This window comes from Dendrobates tinctorius, unplaced genomic scaffold (genome assembly GCF_039654945.1).
Source record: "Dendrobates tinctorius isolate UK_male_01 unplaced genomic scaffold, ASM3965494v1 ptg000319l, whole genome shotgun sequence".
Taxonomy (NCBI): Eukaryota; Metazoa; Chordata; class Amphibia; order Anura; family Dendrobatidae; genus Dendrobates; species Dendrobates tinctorius.
Window position 1 is genome coordinate 484,617 of NW_027361986.1, and position 24,476 is coordinate 509,092.

The window sequence follows — 24,476 nt, forward strand, 5'->3', positions numbered from 1 at the left end:
CAGCTCGCCCTGGGAGGGTTGGTGTCACGACCCAGAGGGTCCACTCCAGGAATCGTCACAGTATAATCAGGCCATGGACCCCGCTGGTGCCACCACCTCCATCCAAAAGGAACTGGTGTTCCTACGGGAGAGTCAGACCAGGATTATGGTCTTTTTGAAATCCATGGAGTCTCGTTTGTCGGCCATACAATCCGTTTCTGCCCAGTCCTCGGCCCCGCACCTGATACCGCGCCTCGGCAAGCCACCCCGATATAGCGGGGACCCTAAGTTTTGTCGAGGATTTCTGAACCAATGCCGGTTACATTTTGAGCTTTTGCCGCAGCACTATCCCACTGAGCGCGCCCAAATTGCCTTTATTGTTTCACACTTAGAGGGGGAGGCATTAGCATGGGTGAACCCCCTCTGGGAGCGCAATGACCCACTCGTCTCTCGGCTTTCCACCTTTTTGGACACCTTCCGCAAGGTGTTCGACGAGCCGGGTCGGCTGGCCTCTATCACCGAGTCCCTCTTTAACCTCCATCAGGGTACGCTACCGGTAGGACAGTATGCCATCCGTTTTCGTACCATGGCCTCCGAACTCGGTTGGAACAACGAGGCTCTCGTAGGGATCTTTTGGCGTGGCCTGTCCAGTCGGATCAAAGACGTACTGGCAGGTCAGGATACTCCCACCTCTTTAGAGGATCTGATCTCACTGGCGACACGCATCGACCTGCGGTTTCAGGAACGTGCCCGTGAATTAGCCAGAGAGAGGAGCTCCTCTCCCCTCCTCCGTTCCTGCTCCAAGAAGCCGGGAAACTTCTCCGCCTAGGGTTGATAGGAGAGGCCTCCCTAGGTGTACGTGATTCCTCTCCTCCCCTGCTCGTGTCCGTATTATTGAATCTCGGTGCCAAGCGTTATTCTGAGGAGGCTTTCCTGGATTCTGGCGCGGAGGGGAATTTTATCACACTCGAGGCGGTTAAAAAATACCGGATTCCTGTCAGATCCCTGGAGACTCCTCGGTCGATTGTTTCGGTCAATGGTACGTCCGTGCTGGAGTCCGTTACCCAGGCCACCGAAGAGATCGAGCTGCAGATCGGAGCCCTGCACCTGGAGAAGATCTCCTTCCTCGTCTTGTCCACCATGTCTCACGCACTTCTTCTAGGCCTCCCTTGGCTACGGATTCATGAGCCAACCCTGGACTGGCGGTCGGGCGAGATACTCCGGTGGGGACCGTTCTGTCAGGAGAAGTGCCTGTTGCCCGTCCGTCTGATGAACTCTGCCGGTCCATCCCCGGCACCTACAGGTCTGCCGTCGGCTTACTGGTCCTTTGCAGATGTTTTCGACAAGAAGGAGGCCGAGACTCTGCCCCCCCATCGGCCATATGACTGTCCGATTGACCTCATTCCTGGTTCTACGCCACCCAGGGGTAGGATATACCCGCTATCCCCTGCTGAGACCCAAGCTATGTCTGACTATATCCAGGAGAACCTTGCTAGAGGTTTCATCCGTAAGTCCTCCTCGCCCGCAGGAGCGGGATTTTTCTTTGTAAAAAAGAAGGACGGCTCCCTCCGTCCTTGCATAGACTACCGAGGCCTGAACAATATCACGGTCAAGAACAAGTACCCATTGCCATTGATCCCGGAGCTCTTTGACCGACTTAGAGGAGCTCGAATTTTCACCAAACTGGATCTTCGTGGGGCCTACAACTTGATCCGCATTCGTTCCGGGGATGAGTGGAAGACCGCCTTTAACACCAGAGACGGTCACTACGAGTACTTGGTCATGCCCTTCGGCCTCTGCAATGCCCCAGCGGTTTTCCAGGAGTTCGTGAATGACGTCTTCCGGGATATGCTGTACTCCTGCGTGGTAGTCTATCTGGATGACATCCTCGTTTTTTCTCCAGACCTCTCCGCCCACAGAAAGAACGTGCGTCAAGTCCTCCAGCGCCTGAGGGAGAACCGCCTTTATGCCAAGCTCGAGAAATGTGCCTTCGAGCAAACGTCCCTGCCATTCTTGGGGTACATTATCTCAGAATCAGGTCTATGCATGGATCCGGCAAAAGTGTCCGCCGTCCTCGATTGGCCACAGCCCCATGGGGTGAAGGCAATCCAACGCTTCCTTGGTTTTGCGAACTACTACCGACAGTTCGTTCCTCATTTTTCCTCGTTGGTTCGCCCCATCTCGTCCCTTATCTGCAAGGGAGCTAACCCAAAGGCTTGGCCCTCTGAGGCTGAAGAGGCCTTCCAGTCGTTGAAACAAGCCTTCGCCGCTGCTCCGGCGCTTCACCGACCTGAGGTTAGTAGACCTTTCACTCTCGAGGTAGACGCATCCTCTACTGGGGCTGGCACAGTCCTTCTGCAGAAATCCTCTTCTGGACGTTTTGTCACCTGTGGCTTCTTTTCTAAAGTATTTTCCTCCACTGAGCAGAACTACTCCATTGGCGACAAAGAGCTATTGGCCATTAAGTTGGCCTTGGAGGAGTGGAGGTACTTACTGGAGGGTGCCATACATCCATTCAAGATCTTCACAGACCATAAGAACCTGGCGTACATCCAGTCCGCACAGAGGCTCAATCCTCGGCAAGCCAGGTGGTCCCTATTCTTCGCCCGCTTTGACTTTGAGCTACATTTTCGGCCCGGCGATAAGAACGTTAGAGCGGATGCGTTGTCAAGATCATTCCTGTCGTCTGATGCAGAGGAAGAACCCTCTCATATCATTGATTTATCCAAAGTAATTACTGTGGCTCCTGTCAAGTTAACCACGTTACCTCCGGGAAGAACCTTTGTGGCTGAGAATAACCGAAAACGAGTGCTAAATTGGGGACATTCGTCCAAGATTGCCGGCCACGTTGGTGTCAAAAAGACTTTGGACTTAATCTCTCGCCATTATTGGTGGCCTTCACTCTCCCAGGATGTTAAAGACTTTGTAGCATCTTGCCCGTCCTGTGCCCAGAACAAGATACCCAGACAACCACCCTCCGGTCTTCTGTTCCCGCTTCCCATTCCGTCGGCTCCATGGCAGCACATAGCCATGGATTTCATTACTGATCTGCCTTGTTTTTCCGGTTGTACTGTGGTCTTGGTGGTTGTAGACCGATTTTCAAAGATGGCTCACTTCATTCCTCTTCCCGGACTACCCTCTGCTCCTGACTTGGCGAAGATCTTCATTTCCCATATCTTCAGGATTCACGGCTTCCCCCAGCACATCGTGTCGGATAGAGGGGTCCAATTCACCTCCCGGTTCTGGAGAGCTCTATGCGGACTCATGAAAGTGTCATTGGATTTCTCTTCCGCCTGTCACCCCCAAACCAATGGGCAGGTGGAACGTACCAACCAGATCCTTACATCCTATCTCCGGCATTTTTCTAATGCTCATCAGAATGACTGGGTCAGTCTACTTCCTTGGGCTGAGTTCGCCTACAATAATCACTCCAGTGAATCGTCTACCAAGTCTCCTTTCTTCATCGTCTTTGGACAGCATCTCAATGTGCCTCTACCGGTACTTCCTGTCTCGGGGGTACCTGCTGCCGATTCTCAGTCTGTGGAGTTCTCCAGGGTATGGCAGGAGACCAAAACCGCTCTCGAGAAAGCACGGGACAGAATGAAATTACACGCTGACAAGAGGCGCCTGGACGTTCCTCCATTTCTCCCTGGTGACAAGGTGTGGCTCTCCACCAAATACGTCCGCCTTAAGGTACCATCTTACAAACTGGGTCCCCGTTACATTGGTCCTTTTGAGGTCCTCAGGCGGATTAATGATGTTGCTTACAAATTGAAGCTGCCTCCTTCACTCCGTATTCCCAATTCCTTCCATGTGTCTCTCCTAAAACCTGTGGTTCTTAACCGATTTCATCCTTCTCCAGGCCACACACCCCAGCCTGTTGGCTTGGGGGATGAGTTTGAGGTGAATGACATTTTGGCCATGAAGAAGGTAAGAGGGAGAACCATGTTCCTGGTCGATTGGAAGGGTTTTGGCCCCGAGGAGAGGTCATGGGAACCCAGGGAGAATATCCACGCACCCCAGATTTTGTCTAAGTTCCTCTCCAGTTTTAGAAAGAGGGGGCGTAAAGGGGGGGTACTGTCATGCCGTGCTCACCTGGGGGCGGGACCTCGGTCCCGACGTCATCTCTTCCGGAGCTGCGGTCACTCCGGGGGTCCCGTAGGGTGCGCACGCGCAGCTCTCGTCCCCGGGCCTCCTCCTACGTGTCACGTTTGCGCTTGCGCGCTCCTGTCAGTGCTGTATAGGGCTCGGTCCTCTCTATGGTAATGGAGGACCTGACCCAGAACCTGTAGTGGTCATGTGCTTTCTGGCTAGGTCCTGACCCGGAACCAGTAGTAGTCATGTGCTATATCAGACGACCTCCCCCTAGGGGAGGTGCCTGGTTATTGTTGTGCTCCTGGCTTGGTCTGCCGTGTCCCTGCCTGGCTGTGCGCTGTACTCAGGTCCTCTGCCTTGCACTCTGTTGTGCCTCTTGGCACACGCTCTGAATCTGCACTCTGCTTTGTACTTGGTTGTGCCTCCTGGCACACGCTCTGACCCTGTGTTCTGTCTCGTACTCGGTTGTGCCTCCTGGCACATGCTCTGACACTGTACTCTGTCTCATACTCGGTTGTGCCTCCTGGCACACGCTCTTACCCTGTACTCTGTCTTATACTCAGTCGTGCCTCCTGGCACACACTCTGATTCCGTGCTCTGTCTTATACTCAGTTGTGCCTCCGGGCACACACTCTGATCCTGTACTCAGTCTCTTACTCTGTTACACCTCCTGGCACACCTGCTGCCTGACTCAGTGCTCTGACGTGCTCCTTGCACGCTTCCTGCTTCACTCACACCCGGACGAACGAAGTCTCTGTATACCACGTGTTCCCGTGTCCACACTTTACATGTTCCTGCAGACACTCTCACCCACTCGTGTCTCCTGTGAGCCGGCCGCCTGGTGCCAGCAGTCGTGGTGCCTCACCCCCTGGGGCTTGCCCCTGACACTCCCTGTATAGAGGGTGGTCTTCACTAGGTCAGCTCGCCCTGGGAGGGTTGGTGTCGCGACCCAGAGGGTCCACTCCAGGAGTCGTCACAAAGGAGGGAGTTAGATGAGAGATGGGAGGAAAGTTGAGCATGGACATGCTGTTCAAGGAGTTTGGAAGCAAACGTGAGCAGTGATATGGGCCGATAGCTGAGCATAGCAGTTGGGCCAAGGTTTGATTTTTTGAGGATGGGTGTTTTTGGTGGCATGTTTGAAGGCAGAGGGGAAGGTACCAGAAGTTAGGGATAGGTTGAAGAGATGGGTTAGGGCTGGACTGATCATGTTAGTGAGGTTGGGGAGCAGGTGGGAAGGGATGGGGTCAAGTGCACAGGTGGTGAGGTGTTATTTGGAAAGGAGATGAGTAAGCTTTCCTTCAGTGATGTTGGAGAGGGAGGTTATTAGGGAAGGGCAGAGGTCTGGTATGTGGAGCGGTTGGGGTGGTGGAACTGTAAAGGTTTGCCTTATTTGGTCGATCTTGTTTTTGAAGTAGGTGGCAAAGTCCTCAGCAGAGATGAGGGGAGTTGGAGGTGGCAGTGGTGGGCGGAGGAGAGAGTTAAATGTGCTGAACAGTTGTTTTGGGTTGTGGGATAATGAAGATACAAGGTTTGTGAAATAGGTCTGTTTAGCAAAGGTGAGGGCTGATTTAAATGCAAGTGTAGCTTGTTTGAAAGCAGTGAAGTCGTCCGGCAGGCGTGTTTTCTTCAAACGCCGCTCCGCGACCCTGAATGCTTGTCGAAGTTTTTTGCTGAGGTTGTTGTGCCAGGGTTGCCTATTGGTTTGTCACACTTTGCCATGCATGAGAGGAGCGACTGAGTCTATGGCTGATGTGAGGGTGGCGTTGTAGAAAGCGGTGGCACTGTCCATGTTGTGGAGTGAAGATATGGAGGACAGAGGCAGAAGAGAGTCTGAGAGTCTAGGTGTGCAAGGTTTCTGCGAGGATGTGCTAGTGACTGGACATGGGGGGCAGGTGAGAAGGACAAGGATGAGAGTAGATGGTGGTCAGATAGGGGGAAGGGAGAAGTTGTGAGATTAAATAGGGAACAGAGGCGAGTGAAGATGAGGAATAATGTATGTCTATCTGTGTGGGTGGCTGTGGAGGACCACTGAGTAAGTCCAAAGGATGTGGTAAGTGTCAGGAGTTTGGAGGCTGCTGGCTGGTGGGTGTCAATGGGGATGTTGAAGTCCCCCATGATAATGGTGAGGATGTCAGAAGAGAGAAAGTGGAGGAGCCAGGTGGAGAATTGGTCGATGAAGGCAGTGGCTGAGCCCGGTGGTCGGTATATGACAGCCATTTGGAGATTAGAGGGAGAGTAAATACGGACAGAGTGAACCTCGAAAGAAGGGAGGATAAGAGAGGGTGGGGGTTGGATAGGGTTGAAGGAGCAGTTATTAGAAAGGACCACTCCTCCACCATGTCTGTTGCCAGGGCGAGGAGTGTGGGTAAAGTGGAGGCCGCCATAACTCAGTGCGGCCGGGGAGGCCGTGTCAGGGGGTGTCACCCAGGTCTCAGTGAGGGCCAGAAAGGAAAGGTTGCGGGAGGTAAAGAAGTCGTGGATCACGTGGAGCTTGTTGCAGATGGAGCGAGCTTTCCAAAGTGCTCCAGAAAGAGGGTGCGGGAGGGAGGTGGTCAGTGGCACAGTTTTTAAGTGTGAGGGATTGCGGTAGTTTCTCTTAGTGTGAGAAAGATAGGGGTGAGGATTAGTGGTATGTATGAGGCAGGGGGGGGCAGGATTGGGGGATATGTCACCACCAGCAGTGAGAAGCAGCAGAGAAAGGGAAAGCAGGTGGGTGAAGGAGAGTGATCGTCTTGTATTGTATTTTAGTAGGAGAGGTCTGAGGTTAAGGAGTATGCCTGCAGATAAAGCGAGGTGGAGGGGTAAGAGAGAGGGGGAGATAGTTATTTGGTTCAAGGGTGCAGGAGTTTGGGGATAACGAAGGAGAATGAAGATTAGTGGAGCAAAAACGGTGATGGCAAATGTGAGCATGGTTAAAGAGCAGGGTAAAAAAAAAAAAGCAAGTAAAGTAAGAAAGCAGTGGTTCGTGTTACCGTCTGACTGATTTCTGGACTATTTCTGGTATATTTCTCATGTATCACTTTAAAGATGCCACTGAGTAAATGTCTCATTATGTGTCTACCCCAGCAAGCACCCTTAGGGTAGGTTCACAAAAGTGCTCCGAGTGCTGTCCATGAAAAAACGGACCTTACACAGAGTACAGCCGATGTCATTCCATTGTGCTATTTGGATCAGCGTATTTTTTTTTTTCGCTCACTGAATCTGTATGTACTAAAAAAATTGAGAGCGCCCCTAACCAGGTAACCATGTTTGCAAATATAGTGGCGCTCACACTAATCATGGGTATAAGGGAACCAAAGCAGATAACCCGATTGTTACTGAGGATAAATCTTTATACAAAGACCAGCACAAATATTACCTTATAGGACTGTATAGTGGTAGATACCAGTCCTGAAGAACAACATATGAGATTACCGTGCAGGTATACATAGTGACTTACCGTTGACGTTCTTATTGATGGAGTCGTTCACTTTTTCTGCCTTTTCCATCTGGCTCAGACGTCATAACAATTTCTTTCAGCCACGACTCGTCTATAGAGATTACAACAAATACACATTTGACTCACATTTCTAGCGTTGTCCCCATCTATCCCCAACCTGAACAAACTCCTCATCCTACTGATGCCCCAATACTGAACCTCTGCTTCCATATGTGTTCCTATCACTGCACTTGCTGTGTGGCATAAGAATACCCAATACTATGCCCCTTACAAAGTAAAAATGCCTCTTTCATTCCCGCTAAATGGTAAAATGACTACCTAGACTACCTAAAAAATATTAATGACCTGGGCAAATTCCCTAGAAAAGTGTCCACATTTTCCCCCTTAAAAATAATAGTAATGCCTCCTGTGTGCACCTTTAACAGTCAAAATATCCTACATTTAAAGGGAATCTGTCAGCAGGATCAACCGCCTACATGGGTATGTAGGTCATAGGAAGCTGAATAAAATGATACCTTGATATCTGCGATTCGATGTCTTATTCCAGAGAAGTCCATGTTTTTCGTATATATAAATGAGCTGTTCACGACTATGGGATGGACACTGATCGGTATGGGAATCACCTCCAAAGCTAATTTCACAAGAAAGGGAGTGTTACCAGTGTGAGACATGTAATGGTTACCAGTGTTACTAGTGTGACGTGTAATGGCCGTTCTCTGCTCTCCTTATGTCACTGCAGAGCTGTGTATGATTATAACTGACACATCTGCAGGTTCCTCTCAGCTTCCATCTCACAGGTAGACAGGGTTGCAATATTGTTGCAATACAGCACAGCTGTGAGAGCTGCAAAAATGTGTTTGCAAGAAGACAAAGTTCAGTTCTACTGTTCTGTGTTAGTTACATGACTTGCACTGGTAATTCCTCTTGAAATAAGCCCTGGAGGCAGATTCTCATGCAGATCAGAGTTCGTCCCATAGCCTGAAACAGCTCATTTATATAAAAGAAAAACATGGATTTCTCTGGAGTAAAATATCAGATGGCAGCTATCAAGGTATCATTTTAGTCAGCTTCCTTTGACCTACATGTCGATATAAAAGGTTTAGGAGTGTCGATCCTATTTTTTCACATATAAGATGCAGCCACCGCCATCAGGGGCTTATCTACAGCATTCTGTAATGCTATAAATCCTACAAAAAAACACGGAGATATATTCCAAAAAGTATACTAAAATATACACTTTATTGTTACAAATACATGAATAATAGTACAAGATACAGACAAGTGACAAAAATGCTCATACAAGGCTCACATGTGGTAACCGCTAGCAACACCCTATATAGCAGATTGGGTAATATACATATGAAGCAATGAATCTCAATGCTGCCAATACATTCATATCATAAAGATAATGTATATGCATAGTGCATAGGCCACCATGTAGAGAAAAACAGAGCTATCACACTCAAAAAGATTGATATGATAAAACACAGTGAAAAAAAGGTTAATAACATACCCATAAAGTAACTGCAGGTGAGCGCGGCACTGGAAGGGGCGCTGGGAAAGGTCAGAGAGGTCTGGCGCCTGCGCACCGCAGTACTCTGCTCTGCCCTCAACAGTGCAGAGCAGTACGCCTGCGCCAGAGCCACGACGGGAAGCAAAGAAGAGGACGTCATCGCTAGAAGATGGGAGGCGCCGGACCCAGACCGCGACACCCATCGGACCCGGGTCAGACCGCCCCTGGGTGAGTATAATATAACTTGTTTTTCTTATCTTTCAGGTTACATCGGGGGCTTATCTACAGCATTACAGAATGCTGTAGATAAGCACCTGATGGCAGTGGTCACATCTTATATGCGAAAAATAGGTGACAGATTCCCTTTAATAATGTCCGCTGAGTCCCTCCCATGTACAGTAATAACATCCCCTGAGTAACTCCATATACAGCTGCCCTATATAAAGTGTGATGAGCCCACAGCTCCCTTATCCATAATACTCTGTGTGCACAATTATTAGGCAAGTTAATATTTTGACCATATCATCATTTTTATGCAGTTTCCAACTCCGAGCTGTATAATCTTGAATGCTTATTGGATGAAGTAGATCAGGTGATGTGTATTTGTATAATGAGCGAGGATGATGAGGCCTAAGGATACAACACTTTTTATCAAGGTGTGCAGAATTATTAGGCAATTTGTTTTTGTCAGGCAAAATTAGCAAAAAAGTGAGATTTAACCAACTCTGAAAAGTCAAAAATTGTCACAAGTCTTACAGAGGGATGCAGAACTCTTGAAATTGCTAAGATATTGGGGCAAGATCACAGAACCAGTTGCAAATTGTCAACAGGGGTGCAAAAAAACGTGTTGAGAAAAGCTGACGAACATAAAGAATCAAACGTGAAGTGTCAAGGAACCCATTCTCTTCCCTATGACTGTTGTGAAAAGAAGGGCGGCTATATTGGTCACTGATATTTTTTTTAACGGCAGAAATTTATTTTTGTAGATTTGTTTGGTTATTATTCTCACTTTAACAGATGAAAATAACTAATTGAGTTTATGTATTTCATCTAGTTGGGTAATAGTTCTGCAAACTAATAGTTGCCCAATAATTCTGCACACATACAGTAGATATTCTCCCAAGAAAGACAAAACCTCACTTTCTTAAATCTGCAGGTTTATTAACCTTTGGAATGTACAATCTGTAGTTGTTCATTTGTAAATTGAATCATCAAAAATACAAATTGCTTAATAATTATGCACATCACTGTGTACATCAGTGTATGATGGGCCCACAGCTCCACTATGCATATCATAATGCACCTACAGCTCCTTATACTTAGTGTAATGCTCTGGTAGTTCCAAAACTGCATGATGGTTCCCACTCTGTGTTATGGTTGCTACAGTAGCCACCACACTGTATGATGCTCCCACAATAGCCCCCACACTGTATGATGCTCCCACAATAGCCCCCACACTGTTTAATAATCCTACAGCAGCGCCCACACTAAATGATACTCCTACAGTAGCCTCCACACTGCATGATGCCCCCTTAGCAGCCCCCACACTGCATGATGCCCCCTTAGCAGCCCCCACACTGCATGATGCTCCCTTAGTAGCCCCCACACTGTATGATGCCACCTTAGTAGCCCCACTATATGATGCCCCCTTAGTAGCCCCCACATTGTATGATGCCACCTTAGTAGCCCCCACACTGTATGATGCCCCCTTAGTAGCCCCCACACTGTAGGATGCCACCTTAGCAGCCCCCACACTGCATGATGCCCCCTTAGTAGCCCCCACACTGTATGATGCCACCTTCACCTTAGTAGCCCCAACACTATATGATGCCCCCTTAGTAGCCCCCACACTGTATGATGCCACCTTAGTAGCCCCAACACTATATGATGCCACCTTAGTAGCCCCCACATTGTATGATGCTACCTTAGTAGCCCCCACACTGTATGATGCCCCCTTAGTAGCCCCCACACTGTAGAATGCCACCTTAGTAACCCCCACACTGTATGATGCCCCCTTAGTAGCCCCCACACTGTAGGATGCCACCTTAGTAGCCCCCACACTGTATGATGCCCCCTTAGTAGCCCCCACATTGTATGATGCCACCTTAGTAGCCCCCACACTGTATGATGCCACCTTAGTAGCCCCCACACTGTAGGATGCCACCTTAGTAGCCCCCACACTTTATGATGCCCCCTTAGTAGCCCCCACATTGTATGATGCCACCTTAGTAGCCCCCACACTGTATGATGCCACCTTAGTAGCCCCCACACTGTAGGATGCCACCTTAGTAGCCCCCACACTGTATGATGCCCCCTTAGTAGCCCCCACATTGTATGATGCCATCTTAGTAGCCCCCACTGTATGATGCCCCCTTAGTAGCCCCCACACTGTATGATGCCCCCTTAGTAGCCCCCACATTGTATGATGCCACCTTAGTAGCCCCCACACTGTATGATGCCCCCTTAGTAGCCCCACACTGTAGGATGCCCCCTTAGTAGCCCCCACACTGTATGATGCCCCCTTAGTAGCCCCCACATTGTATGATGCCACCTTAGTAGCCCCCACACTGTTTGATGCCCTTTTAGTAGCCCCCACACTGTATGATGCCACCTTAGTAGCCCCACACTGTATGATGCCACCTTAGTAGCCCCCACACTGTATGATGCCCCCTTAGTAGCCCCCACACTGTAGGATGCCCCCTTAGTAGCCCCCACACTGTAGGATGCCACCTTAGTAGCCCCCACACTGTATGATGCCCCCTTAGTAGCCCCCACACTGTATGATGCCCCCTTAGTAGCCCCCCACACTGTATGATGCCCCCTTAGTAGCCCCCACACTGTATGATGCCACCTTAGTAGCCCCCACACTGTATGATGCTCCTACAAATATTATTAGAAATAAAAAAATAATTTACTTACCCAACACCAAATCCTGGCGTTTCTGTCAGCAACCATCGTGGTGATGTCATCGTACCAGGGCACGCAGAGTATGTCAAATTCCCGTATTGTGGGAAAAAACAGGACTCTGAAAAAAAAATCACCTGAGTTTTCTGAATGAAACCCTGATAATTTTTTATACGCTTGCGTGAACCAGGTCTTAGGGCTTGTTCAAAATAGTGTATTATACAGACAGTAAAAATTGGTCCGTGTGCGCTATGTATTTCTGTAGGGCAGTTCAGATGATGTGTCTGTGCTACACAAAAACACAGCATGCGATAGTCTCTTCCAATGAGGATTGCCCATATAAGACTATTGGTGTGCAAAATAATCATCTGTGGGGCATCCAATTTTTACAGTTAAATTACCATTAATAACCTATAAAGCTGTATTTGATCATCCACCTTTCAAACTGTTTATGTATAGAAGTGAATGCCACTTGGATATCTCCACGGATGTAAAAAAACGGATCCTCCAAGCTTTTTGGATAAAACTCAGATGCATTTTCATATGCTTGTTCGACCAAGGCCTTACACTCACCGTACACATTAGATCAATGTGGTCTGAATCGATGGGTTCTGAAGGGATTTAGAATCATAGAATCATAGAATCGTAGAGTTGGAAGGGACCTCCTGGGCCATCTGGTCCAACCCCCTGCTCAAAGCAGGATTCGCTAAATCATCCCAGTTAGATGTCTGTCCAGCCTCTGTTTGAAGACTTCCATTGAAGGAGAACTCACCACTTCTCGTGGCAGCCTGTTCCACTCATTGATCACTCTAACTGTCAAAAAGTTTTTTCTAATATCTAATCTGTGTCTCCTCCCATTCAGCTTCATCCCATTGCTTCTAGTCTTTCCTTGTGCAAATGAGAATAAAGTTGATCCTTCTACAATGTGACAGCCCTTTAGATATTTGTAGACAGCTATTAAGTCTCCTCTCAGTCTTCTCTTTTGCAAACTAAACATTCCCAAATCCTGCAACCTTTCCTCATAAGACAGGGTTTGCAGACCGGTCACCATTCTGGTCGCTCTTTTCTGAACTTGCTCCAGTTTGTTGATGTCTTTTTTAAAATGTGGTGCCCAAAATTGGACACAATATTCCAGATGAGGTCTGACCAAAGAGGAGTAGAGGGAAATAATTACTTCACGTGATCTAGACTGTATGCTTCTGTTAATACATCCTAGAATTGCATTTGCCTTTTTTGCTGCTGCATCACACTGTTGACTCATATTCAGTCTGTGATCTATTAGTATACCCAAGTCTTTTTCACATGTGCTGTCACTTAGCCCTATTCCTCCCATTCTATATATGCTTTTTTCATTTTTATTGCCCAGATGTAGTACTTTGCATTTCTCCCTGTTAAAAACCATTCTGTTAGTTGCTGCCCACTTCTCCAGTTTATTTAAATCTTTTTGAATCCTCTCTCTCTCTTCTCTAGTATTAGCTATCCCTCCTAGCTTTGTGTCATCAGCAAATTTAATCAGTTTACCCTCAATTCCTTCATCTAAATCGTTGATAAAGATGTTGAACAATACAGGGCCCAGGACAGAGCCCTGTGGTACCCCACTTGAGACATTCTTCCAACTGGATGTGCAGCCATTTACGACCACTCTTTGGGTCCGATCACTAAGCCAGTTATGAATCCACCTAACAGTTGCCTTGTCCATTCCATACTTAGTCATTTTTTCAATAAGGATTGTATGAGAGACTTTGTCAAATGCTTTGCTGAAGTCAAAATATACTATATCTACAGCATTTCCTTGATCCACCCAATCAGTAATACCATCATAGAAGGAAATTAAATTAGTCTGACATGACTTATTAGTTACAAACCCATGCTGACTCTGTTTAATCACTTCATTCTTATCCAGGTATTGACATACATGTTGTTTAATAATTTGTTCAAAGATCTTTCCTGGTATAGAAGTCAGACTCACCGGCCTATAGTTGCCTGGGTCCACCTTCTTCCCCTTTTTGAAGATAGGAACAACATTTGCTCTTCTCCAGTCTTCTGGCACTTCTCCTGTTCTCCAAGAATTTTCAAAGATTATGGAGAGGGGTTCAAAAATTTCTTCTGCTATCTCCTTCAGTACTCTGGGGTGTAATTCATCTGGACCTGGAGACTTGAATACATTTAGGTTAGCTAAGTGTTTCCTCACTATCTTTCTGTTTATAGATATCCTGGATTCTTCTATTCCCTTAATAGGACAGTGAATAACAGTTGATGTTACATTTCCTTTCTGAGAGAAAACAGATGCAAAATAGGAATTTAAAAGTTCAGCCTTCTCAACATCCTGTCTTACCATTTCATCATTTTCATCCTGTAAAAATCCTATAGCATCTTTGACTTTTCTTTTACTTTTGACATATCCCCAAAATCCTTTATTATTGCTTTTGACATCTCTTGCAAGCCTCAATTCATTTTCAGCTTTAGATAATCTGATTTGTGCCTTGCAGGTTCTGCAGACAGCATTATATTCTTCTTTAGATATGCCTCCTTCTTTCCATTTTATAAACATTTTTTGCTTCCTTTTTAGCATGTGCTTAAGTTCTGTGTTCATCCATCCTGGTTTCCTTAAATGCTTCCTATTCTTCCCTCTTTTCGGAATTGTTAACAACTGTGCTTTGAGAATTTCATTTTTCAAGATTTCACATCCTTCCTGGACATTTTTGTCTTTAAGGATATCCAGCCATTGGATCCCTCCAATTCTCTTTCTGAATCCCTTAAAATCTGCCTTTCTGAAATCTAACCTTGACGTCTGAGTCTTCACAGGTCTTCCGCCTCTAGTTATCCAAAATTCTAAAATAGCATGGTCGCTACCTCCTAGGGTCCCAGCCACTTTTACCTCCTCAACCATTTCCTCCCTGTTTATAAGGATTAGATCCAAGGTAGCAGTTCCCCTTGTTTTCTCCTTTACCTTTTGGAAGATAAAGTTGTCAGCAAGAGAGGATAAGAATTTCCTTGACCTGTTAGTTTTGCCTGAGAGAGATTCCCAACAAATGTCTGGATAGTTGAAATCTCCCATGACAACTATGTCATATTTTTTGGAGAACTTGGCCATTTGATGCATAAAGAGTTCATCCATATCTTCAGCTTGCACAGGCGGCCTGTAGTAAATGCCTACAATGGTGTCCTTTCCATTGTTCTGTCCTTGTATTCTTACCCAAACAGTTTCCACAGAACTCCCAGTCTCTGAAGCTTCAATCTCTGTGCAGATATACGCATTTCTAACATACAATGCGACACCCCCTCCTCGTTTATCAAGTCTGTTTCTTGCAAATAAGTTGTATCCTTCTAGTCTTGTATTCCAATCATGTGTATTGTCCCACCAAGTTTCAGTGATTCCAATGACATCATATTTCTTTTCCTGTGTTAGTAGTTCCAATTCTCCTTGTTTGTTGCCCATGCTTTGTGCATTAGTATAGAAACATTTTAGTTTGTGATTGGTTTCTCTTTCTCCAATATTTTTTTTAATTAGATTCTTTCGTCTTTGTTCTTCCTTTCCACTTCTAATAGCAGAGTTCTCAGTAGCATTTGTCAGGTGTATGGCTTTTTCTGGTCTTTTGCTTCCCTTCCCATGTTGTTCTAGTTTAAAGCTCTCCTTACAAGTGTAGCAAGGCGACTTCCAAATACCTGCTTTCCAGTCTTCGTAAGGTGCACCCCATCTCTAGCAAGTAGTCCATCGTATAAGTAGTTCACTCCGTGATCCAGAAATCCAAATCGTTGCTAACGGCACAATCGACGTAGCCAGTTGTTCACCTGCAGAATCTTATTCCACCTCCTTGTTCCATGGCCATCCACTGGGAGGATGGAAGAGAAGACCACCTGCGCTCCCAGTTCTTTCACTTTCTTGCCTAAGTCTTCAAAGTCTCTGCAGATGGTTTCCAGGTCGTTTCTTGCAGTGTCATTTGTCCCCACATGTAGTAGCAGGAATGGGTAGTCATCTGTAGGTCTGAAGAGTCCTGATATCCTGTCAGACACATCTTTAATTTTTGCACCTGGAAGACAGCACATTTCTCTTGAAGTTATATCCGGTCAGCAGATAGCGGCCTCTGTTCCTCTCAACAGGGAATCCCCCATGACCACCACTCTCCGTTTCTTCTTCACAACATTTTTCTTTCTCCATCCAGGAGGACTCTGAAGGCGTACAAGGTTGCTGTTTGTTGGCAAAGTCTTATCCTGATGTATTTCTTCATCGTTTTCCTGCGTGAGAGCCTGGTACTGGTTTCTGAGCAGTATGGGTGCTGACTGCCTCCTGATCCTCCTGCTTCTCTGGGTCACATGTCTCCAATCCTCTGTTTCTTCAGGTGCACTTCGAATTTCTTCTCTTTCTGTAACATGAAGAGATAATTCTGCTCTGTCCAAGAACTCTTCACCTTCCTTAATGATCTTCAACGTAGCTAACCTCTCTTCGAGATTTTGCAACTTTTCCTCCAACAGGGTCACAAGCTTGCATTTGTGGCATGTGAAGTTTGGCTTTTCCACTGGTAAATCTGTGAACATGTAGCAAGAAATGCAGCTCACCAAATGGCTCCTGGCCTCTTCCATCTTGAGATTTCTTAAAAAGATGAAAGATGAGCCAAAATTCGATTTCCTCTTTTCAGCTGCAACGGCCAAAACCCAGTGATCGTTGAGCTCGCGGAGACTCTTCACTTATCCCAGAAGGCACTGGGAATATGCAAATGATCTCCTCAAGACTCTTCCCCTGGTTTCTCCGATTTCCTCTTTTCAGCTGCAACGGCCAAAACCCAGTGATCGTTGAGCTCGCGGAGACTCTTCACTTATCCCAGAAGGCACTGTGAATATGCAAATGATCTCCTCAAGACTCTTCCCCTGGTTTCTCCGATTTCCTCTTTTCAGCTGCAACGGCCAAAACCCAGTGATCGTTGAGCTTGCGGAGACTCTTCACTTATCCCAGAAGGCACTGGGAATATGCAAATGATCTCCTCAAGACTCTTCCCCTGGTTTCTCCGATTTCCTCTTTTCAGCTGCAACGGCCAAAACCCAGTGATCGTTGAGCTCGCGGAGACTCTTCACTTATCCCAGAAGGCACTGGGAATATGCAAATGATCTCCTCAAGACTCTTCCCCTGGTTTCTCCGATTTCCTCTTTTCAGCTGCAACGGCCAAAACCCAGTGATCGTTGAGCTCGCGGAGACTCTTCACTTATCCCAGAAGGCACTGGGAATATGCAAATGATCTCCTCAAGACTCTTCCCCTGGTTTCTCCGATTTCCTCTTTTCAGCTGCAACGGCCAAAACCCAGTGATCGTTGAGCTCGCGGAGACTCTTCACTTATCCCAGAAGGCACTGGGAATATGCAAATGATCTCCTCAAGACTCTTCCCCTGGTTTCCCAAGACTCTTCCCCTGTATGGGGTGTATGGGGTGTACATGCAACCTTAGACAGAAGATAGACAGGCAGAAGATAATCTGGAAAAAAAGATCATCAGGCAGACATGTTTGATGTCAAAATGATGATCCCTTGACCGTGTGAGGTAGATGAGCAGTGTACATCTTTATTCTTTTGCTGAGCACTAGACCAGCTCAAGCCTCTCATATATACAGAATGAATAGGGAACATCTTATTCTAACCAGCATGTCCCTTCACAACATAAATAGAATTATGAACATTATCCAAAATGACTGTAAATCTATGCTCACATTGATCCGAAGTCCATAAGGATGTGTGTATAACCTGAAATAGAAATAATACTCATAAATGGCTGTTACTAAGTGATCAGCGGAGTGCAATCTTCCCTTATTTTTCTTGTGTGATCTCTTTTCCAGATGGCATCAGGGAGCTTGCTGCACCTCGGGGAAGAAGCAGACAAACTGAAAACCAGGAACCGAGAGTCTATTTTACTTCTCCTTCATCTTGTAAGTATTCCGCTGCTTGCCTGCTCTCTATTGGCGGGGAACGCACTTAATCTGCAGTAACTTCCCGCGTAAAGATGCTTCATGCGGCTGTCACAGCAACGAGGCACGCCAGGAGATTGTAGCCAGTGGAGAATGGATAAGGTTATTTTACCTTAACTTTCACATGATCACAAAGGGAAAACACTATCTTAGTCATAGCAGGATTAGCTGAGACAAAGTCAGGGTAAAAATGCCTTTGCTCATTGTATGAATTATTTCACGGATAAAAATACAGCAGTGCCTGTGAACAGTAACATCCTAACTATATTACGCCATTGCTTATGATTTTAATTAATTCATTATTCTTTTCTTGTATTTAAGGCATTAATATTAATAACAATAATAATAATTATAATTTTTAGAACATCATTGATTCCATGGTGCTGTACATGAGAAGGGGTTACAAACAAAATACAAATATAAATTACAGTGAACAAACTAACAATGACAGACTGGTACAGAGGGGAGAGAGTTCTGCCCTTGCGGGCTTACAGTCTAATGGGGAAGAAGGCAGTAGGTTGAGGGTTTGCAGCAGCTCTGGTGGCGGTGAGGTGGCAGCGGTGTTATTGTAGGCTGTAAGCTTTTTTGAAGATATGGGTTTTCAAGATATGTCTGAAGGTTCTAGATGTGGAGGGCATGTAAGACGTGTACAGTAATAGATCTAAGGCAACATTCAAGTACCAATCGTGCATTGCATTTGGCGGCACCATTTGAAACCTTGTGTTGATTGTCCACAGAAGAAACATGCATATTAATGATTGTATTGTGCTCATAGATACTGCTATACAGCTAGCCTGACATGGTTATCAAAGTAAATACATCAGGTCTAAGAGAGCTGCTTAATAATATATTCAATTTAGATTGTACAATCTAGTGACAGATCTGCTCTAAGAATTACCAATGAGTAGTAGAACGGAGCAAAAAGATTTTCAGGACTTTGGTCCAGTGACCACATCGTTAGTCTGTGGCTGCTGGACCTGATCTCTGTAAACCAACTCCTACCAGTTGGCATCCACGGTGTCTCTTCCAATTAGAAGGTATGGCATGACGATGTTACGCTATAAAAGTAGGAGGAGGTGGCCATGAACTAGCGATATGAATGCTGGACCAGAGTTCGGCAAATCTCTCTGCTCAACTCCAACCAGTAGTGACATAGACATGCAGAAAATTACCTGTTGATCTGAGATATTTTGGGACTGGAGATCAGCACATCTTAGATGAGTAAATTGCTGTGGAATTTTCTGTATTTCCACTATGTGAGGTCCTCAGCAGAAATGCCACATAGCAACATACCTATAAACCTTGGGAATATGCAAGAAAAGCTCAAATTGACCGAACATGTGCTTGTCTGTTATCAGGAGGACCTGTCTGGCTGATGGACTAGTATATTTTTTAAGGTTGTAGAAAATTTTCACTTATTTACTGAACTGTAGTATTCAATGCATTGTGAGACACATTAGGAGTCAATGTGAACCTGTTTTCTTCCCCTTATTAATATGGTTTAGAGTACCTTTGGCAGTCAATGTTTTCTATAGCTACTTGTGGGATGATTTAAGTTTACTTGTAGGTGTCTGTTCTTATTGGTATTACATAACTAGACTTTATCCCACCCACAAGTACTTGGTCCTCAAATAATAAATACCAGAGATACAGTCAGTGCACACTGAAAATGGTCAGTGAATATTGATGTACCGTAATTATAACATGTGGAATTGCAGTTATTTTATTTAACATTGGCATACACTACAAATGAACTTTATGCAGTAGCACTGATTTACTCACTTCTCTCTTGATTTGTGTCCTCTCTCCATGCAAAATTCCTTTTTCCTGTATCACTTCTTGCTTTCTAGATTTATATTCGGAAAGTGCATAGAGATTTACAGGCAAAAAGCAATTTAAATGCAAATGTCTACAGATGGCCGCTGCCATTAATGAGAGTGGACAGTGCTGATAGTGTAGGAGGTGGCACAAGTTAAGAGCTAATATGCTAACCCCTACAACTATGCTTAGGAAAGTGGTAAGAAGCAAAAGGTCGCTAATCTTTCCTGCCAGAGGTCTTAAAACCTAGTGTGGTGGTGGTGGGATGGGCCACCAGTAAGTACTTTGTGTCTTCAAAGGCAGGGATTAACAGAAAATGCCAAACATGAATGCAAGGTGGATTAACGATAATACTCCACAGATGTGGAGTGAACACAGAAACAATCTTATAGCCTGTGGCTGTAGAAATTGCTGCGTCTTGTATATACATGAGCAGCCATACCTTTACTGACAGGTAGAGTTAATATATTTTTTATTACAATGGTACCTGTCAAGGGGTTGTATATATTAGGCAGCTAGAGAATAGTCAGTTCTTGACATCGGTCTGGTGAAGGCAGAAAAAAACAAGTACGCCTCTTTGTGGCAATGTTAGACTCTAAAGGTCATAGCCTATAGTGGGAGGGCACCTGAGGGCACTACAAAATAAAACACCGGGATCAGAAACCACACACTTAAAGGGAACCTGTCACCCCCCCAGGGCCTATTAAAGTAAAAGAACCACCTTCAGCAGCACTAAGGCTGCATTCTGTGAAGGTGGCTCTTATGTTTATTATCCCTAGGAACGCTGAAATAAAGACGTTTATAAATTGCCCTCCATATCTCCATTGCGTCATGGAGGTATGTTTTCTCCCCCTGTCTCAACTGCCTCGCAACCGTCCATCATCCCCCTCTTGCCTCCGTGCGCCGCCTCCTCTGTTCCTCGTTACGTGACCGGCGACTGCGCTCTGCAAACATTTCTCGGGCATGCGCCGTGTGTGCTGCCCATCAACTTACATCAGGTGATGATGTAAGGATATCGCGCCTGCATGTAGCGGAGGCCCCAGATCCCGCCCCGCAGTGTGTTATGATGTATTCACATTGCGGGGCTGGGAATCTGGTGCCTGCGCAGTGAGGATCTCTGTGCCTGCCCCCATCTCCCTCCTCCTCTTTACTTCACCATAATATGTTTTTAAGACATATTACCGTATATACTTGTGTATAAGCCGAGTTTTTCAGCACTTTTTTGTGCTGAAAACACCCCCCTCGGCTTATACACGAGTCATTGTCCAGAAAGCCGATGGGGAGGGGGAGCGGTGGAGCAGCAGCAGGAGACAGAAGACATCATACTCACCCTCCTCCGCGCCGTCGCTGCATCTCTGTTGGTCCCGGCGCCGGCAACTCTTCCTGTGCTAAGCGATCACGTGGCACCGCTCTTTAATGTAATGAATATGCACGCGTCTCTACTCCCATAGGCATGGAGCGCATATTCATTACCTTAATGAGCGTTGCCACGTGATCACTCAGCAGGAAGAGCTGCTGGAAGCCGGCACCAGCGACAGTGAGTAAGATGTTTCTTTTGTAATAGCAAGCAGGCGTACCCGGATGAGAGGGTAGAGCCATGCATACAATCATGGGACGGGGAGAGCTATGCATACAACGACGGGACCAGAAGAGTCCTTGCATACAACGACGGGATCAGGAGAGCCATGCATACAACGACGGGACCAGGAGAAGCCCATGCATACAACAATGGGATGGTAGGAGCCACACTGTCAGGAACACCGCACTACACTCGCTCACTGAGCCAATGTGCATGTCCTGAGTACAAAAAACTGTGCTCAAAGATACCTGTGGAGCAGGGCAGCAGCGGTGACAATGCATGCTTCAAACTATCAGGACCTCAAGCATGTGACTGCTGGGGGCGTGACCTAAGCTCCACAGAGCTAGGAGCTGCAGGGAAACTCCTAGAAAGGTAACTATGGGACAAGTTACCAAGGGGCATAGACAGGGGCGGAAACCAGATCAAGCTGGGGTCAATGCACGAGATAGCAGGACAGTACCAAAGGGTTAGACAGAGTGGATAATCAGGACGTAGCAATAGATCAGAAAACCAGAACGGACAATAGACGGTACAATAGGGGCAAACGGTAGAGGAGTAACAATAGCCAAGCCAGGAGGTCAGAACCAGAGAAGACAATAGTGCCTAAAACGTCAGACGGAGTTCAGAGTGAGGGGACAGGCCGGGTCATACACGGGAATCAAACAAGCAATGCAGTACACGCACACCAGGGGGGTCGGTCAGACACACAGCCAGAATAACAGTACAGCTGACAGAGAATGCTAGTCTGAAGTGAGTATAAATACCCCTCCCAGATCCAAAGAGAGGCCGGCAAAAGTTAATCCTGTGAGAACAGGACATTAACCATGTCCTAACCATGACAGTACCCCCTCTTAATGGGGGGGGCACTGGACCCCCAGGTTTCTCAGGGTATCTGGCATGAAAAGCCCGCACCAGTCGATCAGCATGCACCGAACTGGCCGGTACCCACGACCGATCCTCAACAGAATATCCTTTCCAATGGATAAGGTACTGAAGTCTCCGGCGCACCCACCGTGAATCAATGATGCGCCCTACCTCGTACTCCAGTTGACCCTCTACCAACACTGGTGGAATCACAGATGAGGGATCTTCTCTAACTGTCCCCACAGGTTTTAATAGGGACCTGTGGAAGACGTTAGAGATTTTGAAGGAGGTGGGCAACTGTGATCTGTATGCCACCGGGTTGATCACCTCTACAATCTTGTATGGGCCAATAAATTTTGGGCCCAACTTCATAGAGGGTATTTTAAGTTTGATGTTACGGGTGGACAACCAGACTTTTTCCCCCACTGTCAACGCAGGAACCACCCCCCTCCTCCTGTCTGCAAAATGTTTGAACTTCTTCTGGGCTTTGGAGATGTTCCCCTGCACCTCCTTCCAGAGGGTTTTTAATTGTTGCACCATCCCCTCGGCACCAGGGCAATCCGAATCCATACGGGAAAATTCCCCAAACTGCGGAACAAACCCATAATTGACCTGAAAGGGAGACTTTCCAATAGAGTGATTCATCCGACAGTTGAATGCAAATTCTGCCATGGGTAATACCTCACACCAGTCTTCCTGTCTGGAAGAGGCCAGGCATCTCAGAATCTGCTCCAATGACTGGTTGGTGCGTTCGGTTTGTCCGTTGGATCCCGGGTGATAGGCAGAGGAGAATGACAACGTGACCCCCAACTTCATACAAAACGCTATCCAAAACCTGGCCACAAATTGCACACCCCTGTCCAACACCACCTTCACAGGCACTCCATGCAGTCGAACAATGTGCTGTATAAACAAGCGGGTCAAGGTTTCAGCAGATGGTAATGCAGGTAATGGCACAAAGTGGGCTTGCTTAGAAAATCTATCAACCACTACTCATACCACTGAGTTGCCCTTGGAAGATGGAAGATTAGTGATAAAGTCAATGGACAGGTGTGTCCATGGTTTATCCGGAATTGACAAAGGCACCAATTCCCCGGTCGGCCGGACCTGAGAGCTTTTAGAGCGAGCGCACACCCCACAAGTATTCACAAACCTTTTTATATCAGCACCCATAGAGGGCCACCAAAAACCCCTAGCTACTGCCCCCTGGGTTGCTGCAATACCAGGGTGTGCACTTAACACAGAATCATGAAATTCTTGAAGGAGTGTGGAACGGAATTGTTCGGGTACCAACAATTTACCTGGGGGTTTATTCCTGGGAGCTTGTGCTTCCAGAATCTCTCTCTCTAACTCAGAGGAGATTTCGGCTACAACCACTCCCGGTTGAAGAATGGAGAAAGGAGGTTCTGGAGAGGACACAGAATCAAAACTTCGGGATAAGGCATCCGCCTTTACATTTTTAGACCCTGGTCGGAACGTGATGGTAAAATGAAATCGAGAAAAAAAAAGTGCCCACCGAGCCTGTCTGGGGGTCAATCTCTTAGCAGACTCGATATAGGCCAGGTTTTTATGATCAGTGATGACCGTAATGGGATGAGCGGCCCCCTCCAAAAAATGCCTCCATTCTTCAAAGGCCAATTTAACTGCTAACAATTCCCTGTTACCGACATCATAGTTTCTCTCGGCCGAAGAGAACTTCTTAGAGAAAAAGGCACAGGGTTTGAGGTTAGTCAGGGTAGAGGGGCCCTGTGACAATACTGTCCCCACCCCCACCTCCGAAGCGTTGACCTTGCCGATAAAAGGTCTTGACGAATCGGGTTGTACCAACACAGGGGCTGTAGTAAAACACTTCTTTAATGCCAGGAAGGAATTTTTTGCGGCCACGGACCAATTTTTTAGATCTGCCCCTTTAAGAGTGAGGTCCGTCAAGGGTTTCACCACCTGCGAGAACCCTTTAATGAACTTCCTATAATAATTAGCGAAGCCCAGAAATCACTGCAACCCCTTCAGGTCATGAGACTGCACCCAATCTGTAATGGCCTGAACCTTCCCTGGATCCATGCGGAATCCCTCCCTGAATACAATTACACCCAGAAAAGATAGTTCTTGCATAAAAAATGAGCACTTCTCCAGCTTAGCATACAAATGATTATCCCGGAGTCTCATAAGAACCGTACGCAGATGGTGCAAGTGCGACTGACTGTCCTCAGAGTAAATCAAGATGTCATCCAGGTAAATGACTACGTACGTCCAATCAAGTCAGAAAAAACCACATTAATAAAGTTCTGAAAAACCGCAGTAGCATTAGTGAGGCAGAAGGGCATAACCAGGTTTCC

At 46.6% G+C, this 24,476-nt stretch overlaps 1 protein-coding gene across 1 annotated transcript in view; it reads left to right on the top strand.

Annotated features, from left to right (window-relative positions):
* NCKAP1L (NCK associated protein 1 like) overlaps positions 1-24,476 on the top strand; it is a 310,666-nt gene that overhangs the window by 235,036 nt on the left and 51,154 nt on the right. The window contains exon 30 of the mRNA XM_073561415.1: positions 17,751-17,840. Coding sequence (XP_073417516.1) covers positions 17,751-17,840 — 90 coding nt within the window. The remainder of the gene's footprint in view (positions 1-17,750; positions 17,841-24,476) is intronic.